Source organism: Vicia villosa, linkage group LG2 (genome assembly GCF_029867415.1).
Source record: "Vicia villosa cultivar HV-30 ecotype Madison, WI linkage group LG2, Vvil1.0, whole genome shotgun sequence".
In the NCBI taxonomy this organism is placed as follows: Eukaryota; Viridiplantae; Streptophyta; class Magnoliopsida; order Fabales; family Fabaceae; genus Vicia; species Vicia villosa.
This window is the reverse complement of record NC_081181.1, coordinates 163,684,352-163,692,401: the sequence shown is the minus strand read 5'-3', so window position 1 is coordinate 163,692,401 and position 8,050 is coordinate 163,684,352. Positions and strand designations below refer to the sequence as shown.

General features: G+C 33.1%; 2 protein-coding genes across 17 annotated transcripts; one reads left to right on the top strand and one right to left on the bottom strand.

Moving 5' to 3' along the window:
* Positions 1-1,583: 1,583 nt before the first annotated feature.
* On the bottom strand, positions 1,584-1,910 carry LOC131650497 (LOB domain-containing protein 22-like). The gene has a single exon (XM_058920203.1). It carries the CDS (start codon positions 1,908-1,910, stop codon positions 1,584-1,586), a length of 327 nt encoding a protein of 108 aa, XP_058776186.1.
* A 2,586-nt stretch (positions 1,911-4,496) lies between these two features.
* LOC131652808 (uncharacterized) lies at positions 4,497-7,428 on the top strand. 16 transcript variants are annotated; one of them, XM_058922783.1, is made up of 9 exons: positions 4,500-4,792; positions 4,956-5,190; positions 5,444-5,480; positions 5,572-5,628; positions 6,236-6,292; positions 6,399-6,459; positions 6,555-6,679; positions 6,784-6,833; positions 7,073-7,428. In XM_058922783.1, the coding sequence occupies exons 5-9, from the start codon at positions 6,266-6,268 to the stop codon at positions 7,338-7,340; spliced, it is 531 nt and encodes a 176-aa protein (XP_058778766.1). In that variant the 5' UTR covers positions 4,500-4,792; positions 4,956-5,190; positions 5,444-5,480; positions 5,572-5,628; positions 6,236-6,265; the 3' UTR covers positions 7,341-7,428. The 16 variants fall into 16 exon arrangements, with proteins under 16 accessions (XP_058778762.1, XP_058778755.1, XP_058778754.1 ...); XM_058922781.1 differs by having other exon boundaries at positions 4,956-5,330; XM_058922779.1 differs by having other exon boundaries at positions 4,497-4,792; positions 4,956-5,330; positions 5,444-6,144.
* The last annotated feature ends 622 nt before the right edge of the window (positions 7,429-8,050 follow it).

Below are 8,050 nucleotides of genomic sequence, written 5' to 3'. Positions count from 1 at the left end.
AAAGTATAATAGGTTTCTTTTCTTGACAAGAAACCAACAATGGCAGAAAAGAGGGAAGCAAGAAGAACACAATGAAATTGGTTATAAACTACTATTCTTTATTTTCTCTTTGAAACAATATTACAAAATAACAAATATTCTCTCTCGCCCTAATTAGGATTTGAAGTGTGCAACGATGAGAGACTAGAATGCTTTTTATAATAAAACTAACACAATAAACTAATGGACCTTTACACACAGACCTATTACACAAGCTAGCTTGACTACTGCATTCTTGAGCATGCTTTGACTACAACATTGCCGGCCTTCGAGTGAAAAGATTTCTACGGCATGCTAAGATCCCGTCGAATTTTCGAATCAAGAAACTATTCTTCGACCATACTATAGTTCGATCCAATATCTCACCATTGATATATTGAATAAGGAATTAACATTTGAGTTAAGACCTCTATAGTTTTGTTTTACAAAGTCATAGGTTATTTCTTAGCATTTTATTAGCTACATTTTCCTTGAACAAATCATGCTAGTGTCCAGCAACTTTTTAGTGATATTTCTAAAGGACATGGAAGAGAAAGTGTTTGAGCTGTAGGCTCTAGAGAAAGTCATACAAGAAGGCATATGTTTAGACATTTTTGTATCTATTTCAATTTTAATTCATGTTGTTTCTCATTTTATTTATTTGAATGTATATTATAATAACTTAATATATATGAATAGGTTTGGTCGGATTAAATCAGTAACTTGATTCTCGAGTCACTTTATGGTTGGACGATTAGCAAATGCTCCAACAATATCCTCTTGAGCATTTTCTTAGTAGCAATGCCATTTTTGAAATGTTTCGGACAAGTAAGTTCTTAGCATATTCTACACCAGTTTTTTTCTTTGAGCGATATATTGTCTCACACTAATTTTTTTTCAAATAAGACACTATGGAATGATGATTTTCTACAACTTCATGCATTTTCAAATCAATACATTTATGGCAAGCAATGAACTGTATCCATCAGTGAAGCCTGGCTAGTGTGTTTATTTTTTTTCTGAAGACAAGTTCACTTCATGTATATGTTATACACACTCTTCATGTATATGTTATACACACTCGAATCGATTTTGATGTAGCATCGACTTCAGATTGTAGGCGTGTCTGTTGTTTGGCACATATATTTATTTGGGCTCAAAATATTGAGGCAATTTATTTGTAATCACATAACTGCCAAAAATATACCAAAAAAACAAAAAGATACGACTAAAGAATCAAATAAGTTTGATTGATGAATCCTGAAATAAAATGATCAACATGATCTTTGATCAAATGATCAGGAATACATAGAATGATTTTCTCACTTAAAATGATCCTTGTCCATCAACACCACCATTAGGGTTAGGTGGAATATTCTGTTGCTGTGAAGGGTAACTTTGCCTACAAAAAGTAATTAACTTTTTGACATAATCTAACTCTTCCTCACACTTCTTTATCATATCTTGATACTCCATAATAACCCTAAGATGTTCAAGAACTTAATATTATTCACCAACATTGTTAATATCATGAGTGATGATATCATTAACATAAGAACTTAATATTATTCACCAACATTGTTAAAACTTGGAATTTGAGAACTAGTAGAAGGTATCAAAGAATGATCCACTGAAAAATCAGGTACAAGATTGTGTTGTTGAAACAAACTTAGTACCTTTTTTACTCGATCCAACTCTTCCGTGTGCTTCTGGATCATACTTTGATACACGATAATAACACCGAGACATCCATGAACCGGGAAATTTGCACGAACATCCGACTCAAAAATTATTGACTTCATTGCTGCATCTTTTCCTTCATCATCACTAATCTTCTTTAGAGTCTTCAACATTCCGGAAATGCCGAACAAGCGATGAGCATTGGCGAACATTTTTGGTTCATCGGCCGGAAAATAAGGAGCGAAAGGGCAATCTGGAGAACACTTACAGCTTCAATGTTGGCATGCGCAGCATGCACGTTTCTTGGAAATATCCATTAGGAAGAGTGAAATGGTTACTGAGAAAAGAATGTAAAAGGAGAAAGAGAGAGTGATTTTGGTTATGATGAGTAAAATGGTTAGTTATCACTTCTTAAGAGTTGGTTATAACTCTCTTAAGAATTAGTTACTGTATTGTTACTAAGTAGTTATGAAGTTACAATTTTTGAATATGTTTAAAGATTTTGATTAGTAATCTTGTCAAGAAAAAAAAAAAGAGAAAGATTTTGATTTTAAAGAAAACTAAAGAGTTAGTGATTGTTAATTAAGAGTCAGTGATTTTTTAAGAAATAGTTACAATTCTATTATGGATTATCTCATTATACTCTTTTTGTTATCTTATCAAGCTTCAAACTTATTTGGAATTAAATATATCGACAATTTTTTGAATTATATATATATATATATATATATATATATATATATATATATATATATATATATATATATATATATATATATATATATATATATATATATATATATATATATATATATATATATATATATATAGGCTTCTTTGTAAATAGGTTTAGGATGTGGCTAGACTTGTACTAATCCTTCTTTGTAGTGAAATGGTGTATTTTGTGGTAGATGTAATGGAATGACTTTTATTTATTTATAATAAAACCCTCATATTTGAAGTATGTTTTTTTTTCTTTTCTTGTAATGAAGTGAAATGAAGCATGTACACAGCTCTTGAATTTGTAATGAACCAAGTGATTGAATGGGACGTGTAATGGGATTTTATTATTTTTTTCAAATGGAATTTTGACTATCTTTTTTCCCTCCACTTGGCTTCCAACGAAGTTCTAAATATCCACTTGAAATATGATGAAGAAAAACAAAATCCAAAACCTCTAGAAGGACTTTGGTCAAAAGTTAATTTTCCTTGGTTGACTCTGACCAAAAGTCAAAGTCTTGACATATTCTCCAATATTGAAATAATTCATAAGTTCCACTCTATTTCGTACCCAATTCTTGCATAAAATCTAAAGCACATGTCTTATAGTCCAAATAATTAGATAATCCAATCTCCAATGTGGCTCAAATGAATCAGGCCTCTCACGAAAATGAAAACCCTAATCCATAAGACAAATAGTGTTCACGAAAATGAAAACCCTAATCCATAAGACAAATAGTGTTCCCAAAATTGTGTTTCCTCTGCTCCTGATCCATAAAACTCTCCAAGTCCCAATTCAAAGCACAGAGAAGAACTAGACGAAATCTTTGTTTGATATGTACACCTCAAACCATAATTCCATATCTCAACACACATAGAGGAAATAGTTGAATCCGACTTATATGAAGTGGAACCTCAAACCAATAAAACCCTAGTTCGTTAGAAGGCCTCTGATCCCATGTCATGCCTTATTGATTAATGAATGCATAAGATGATAGATGGCCTAGCAGAAGTATGCAGATGACATAGTCTAAGCCATATAAAGTAAAAGGGTGGGACAAATTTGGGGTATGACAACGACAAACTCTCTTCTTTATTAATACTTTTAGTGCATACATAGTTGGGACCCTAGTGATGTAGAACATAAAGACCATCTTTTTATTAATAGTAACAACTTAGTTTTTGATTGGTGTTACCGTTTGCATGACGATAAAAATGAAATGGTTAAACGGGGAGTACAAACTTAGTGTAGAAGATTAAGTTCTTAGGGTTCAGAAAGAGTGAAATGGTGAAACTGAAGGAAGAAGAGGGGATGAAATTATATAGCTATTAGGATGAGACTCTTTCGTTTCCCTTTGAGATTAAAACACCGACATTTTAAATTTTGATTTAAATCATTACTAATTAATGATTTTTTATTTTATTTAATGCAACTAATTTTCTTGGCTCACAATAGTCTTGAAAATCAGAGCCATGATGAAAGGTACTCATATTCTACTGACGTGACACCTAGGTAATAAAAGACATGATGACGATGATCTATGCAAACTAATTTGAATAAAAAAACCATCTTTCTTCCATATTGCAAATATGATCGAAAATAACATTTTTGGGGGTAATTTGTTAGCCTGAGATTTTCGACTTAGCCTTTTCTACATGAATGTAAGATGCAAGGTGGATAGTGTAACGCCTCAGACTTCTTTAAGAATTAGCAACTTACCCCACAAACCAACACAAGTATTTGCAGCATGTTTGTCCTCACTCACATGCTTATTTGATATGCTATCAAAAAGAAGATTCATCTTGTTGTTATAGGTAATACCAATCAATCCTTATAAGCTTTCCTTCAACCATGCAGCCTCTCATTCCATATTGCAAATCAACTACCTAACTAAGAAAGAAAGATACCCCCAAACACCCATATTTACCCTTAATGCAAAATTTAATTACCCTAACAAAAGCCCTTTATGGTAATTTGCTAAATAAAATTTAAGTTCAACCAATGAACTTTTTCTGTACTGCCAAATGGCACTCTTTTTTTTCAAATTTTCCTTAGTACACACCATTATCCGGGTTAACCTATTATCCGATTAATCACCTTTTCCATTTCCTCAACTTTTCACCACTATCCCTATTATTTCATATTTCATGTCTCTCTCTTCATCTTCACCTTCTTCTCTCGCCGTCTCTCTTCATCTTCACCTCCCCTAACCCTAGCCGCCACTACAATCCCTTCTTCCTTCCATACAAACTCTTCTCCATTCTCTCATATTTTGCACGAAAAATACATAAATCGCGGTTTGGTGTCGTTGTTGTGTGAACCAAGATTTTTTGGCAGCTTCATCTTCAACCCATTCAACCCATTTTCACTCATGTAAGCAATCGTTTCCTTTTACCTTGACTGGGTTCTTTATCGTTAAAAATGATATATTATTGTGTTGTTGTTTTTCACCAAACATGTTGTTGTTGTTTTTTAACGTAGTTTAACATGGTTTTTCTTGAATCTTGTAGTTGTTGATGTTCTGTTGTTGTTGCAGGAAAAGTACCCTTTCTTAACCACAACATCTAAACAAACCTGGAAATTGGTTTGGTGTTCGATTTGAATCTGAAGTAGAGATCGATTCGTGACTTCGGCATAAGGAGAGAGGGGAGATGAACTTCAGTGGTTCACACAACGTGAAACATCCCCAAACTCTGTGTTGCAGATCTGTGTTGCGGATATGTTGCAGATATGTGTTGCCCTTACGTTGTTGTTGCGTGTTGGGTTTGTTGGTGGGTCATATGTTGTTGTTATGTGTTGCTCTTCTGTTATTCTATGTTTCTTAGAAAATTCTTGGTGGGCTTGTGACATTTTGACGACTAAGTTCTTGGGTTGATAACAAATGGTCTATTAATTGTAATTGAGAGAAAAAGTTGAGTTTCTTTTTTCTGAAAGTTGATTTGCATTTCTGATATGTTTTTGTTTCATATTGATAATTGATAATATCATGATTCAATAATTTTGAACCAGTATTGTGTTAAACAGGTTCTGAGTTATTGCATATATCACTTAGACTGATAAGGTCATCACTTATGGCTACTCTGTATGGATTTTGAGTCGGTGGATGTGTTTTCGGAAAGTCTAACCAAATTGCCTTGGGTATGCACTTGCAGTATGCTGGAACATCTTGGGATGAGCTCAAGCACATAAGACAGGCGGTTGGATTCTTGGTAAATGTTTCCTGTTTCATAATATGGCACCATTTATCTTACTGATGTTTCAAAATATTGATAATTAACGTGGTTTACTATGCATTATGTTATGCTTCCACTTATTGTAATTACTTAGAATCTGAAAATTTTCTCAATTAGGTTTTATCATAAGATAAATCTTGTCTAAATACTCATGTGGCTTTGCGTTGTGCTTCACTTAAATCTTTTTAACCGTCAAAATGAATCTCTTAATGGTTTTAGGAGAAAGAGCATGCTCAAATGATTTTCCATAAGATCTGTTTGATTATATTTTGGCTATCAGTGATTAAGCTTTCATTTAAAATTTGGGTTGAGTTTAACTCAATTTTATAAATCTGCCTTGTGAGTAGCATTGTTAGGATTCACTATTTCTTTTTTCCTTCTGAAGAGCTGAATCTTGCTGGTTAGCAAATATCACTATTTCTTGTATTAGGTTATTAGTGGACTTGAAAAAGTAAATGCGGTATCAACAACGATCTTTTGGAGTCCTTATAAGTATGTTTACATGCCTTTTTGATATTTGTTATATATGAATGTATCTGTATTTAACAACTTTTATGTTTCATTTATATGGATCAACAATTAGATGGTTGAACCATGCTTTTGAATACAAGTTATGAAGGTTGTGGAGTTAGGAATGCAGGTTATGGAGTTAGTAATACACATTTAACAATTAAATGACTCACATTATAGAGACTCACAACTTTCTTTGTTTTATCCTCATTAGTTTAGTGCTCAATTCACTGCAGTCATTTAAAATGAAAACAATGCTCAATTCACTGCATAGAATTCGCGACATTAGAACTGGCTGTAAGTCTTTTTCTTTTTATGTCAACATTTTCTTCTTCTTACAATGGCATGGATTAATGGTTTAGTTATTAACCATTTAATTGAACGTGTTTCAGCACTTGAATTCTGTAGCTTAATTAGTGACACACATGTATTTCTATCCCTGCAACTTCTTCAAGAGCCTGGCTCATATGTTGGTGAAGTTGTCAAAGCTATCGACAAGAACAAAGTGTTGGTCAAGGTCAGCTAATTTTCGGTTGTAATTTAGATCAAAACAATTTACCTCACACTTCACTGCTATATATCAATCTATCATTATCATCTGCCGAATGTGGTGAACATTAGCAGGTCTGCATTGGATCAAGCAGTTGTAGTGTTAACACATATACAAAAAGGTAATTTTGTTGCTATATTCCCTGCAGCTTCCCTTTTTACGTTTATCCCTTTATGTAACGCTTGAACCCTGTGCAATGAGCGTCAGTGCCATTCTTTAGGCAAGAGTAGACACTGTTGTGTGGGGAGCTCCCAATAAGCTTCTTGGGGCTGATGGTAGCTTGAATCCTCTTTGTATTGTTCAAAACTGGAATTGAGTTTTCTGGCTTAGAAATAAACAATGATAAAAATTGGTTTGCAGGCTTTTCCCTGGCAGAGGAGAAAATATTTCAGAAGGCCGAGATATAGCGCCTGCACCGGTTCAGCCATTCCATCCGAAAATAAAAATAAGAAGAGGAGTATTGGCGACAGAGTGTGCGGATGTAATGCAGCAATTCTTTCAACTGAGAAGGAAAAATAAGAAGGAAGAGGTACTAAAGGAACCCTCTTGCCTTCCTGTTACTCATCACCATCCTGCCAAGTTACTTAATAAGATACATGACATAATTCATGTAATATTTTGTCTCTAATAGGCTAGCTAGGTTGACATCATATTTTGGTGAATAATACATCAATCATATTTTGGTGAATAATACATGATGTGGAATGTAATTTCAACCACCGATTGCAACTTTTATTTCAAGACATAACATTGAACGCCACCTATAAATGAGATATTCCAACCATATTGTTTATCTGTTCTTATAAAAGTCTTCTATTGATGACATGTACTAAAATTTCACATCTCTTTTCTCACAGTTTTTTCCAAATCCATGTAAGAGAACAAAATCTTGATGGTTATAATTTATAGGCCTCTGGTAGGTTATCATAAGCATTGTTTTATTAATTTATCCAATGCATTGTTGTTGATGTAGCTGTGTGTGAATCATTTATGAAACTATACATATTCCATATTCATGTATAAAGTTATAGTTTCTACACAATTAAAAGGCTTCCCTTGAGTTCTGTTTTGTGTGCTTGTGGATATATGGAGTTGCTTTGATTTTTCCAATATTGTGTGCTATATAATCAGTGGTATGTACTGTTAATACTAATAAGTTGTTGGTTAGTTAATCAAGTTCTCTAAAAATACAGCTTCTCATATTGTTTTGTCCAAGTTTTATTTGCATAGATGAATTATAGTTATATGGAACTTACTTTTTTCACCGGAGTTGTTTGGTTTTATGTTACTGACGCCAATTTATGTTAGTACATTTTTTATGCAAGACTATTCATTACT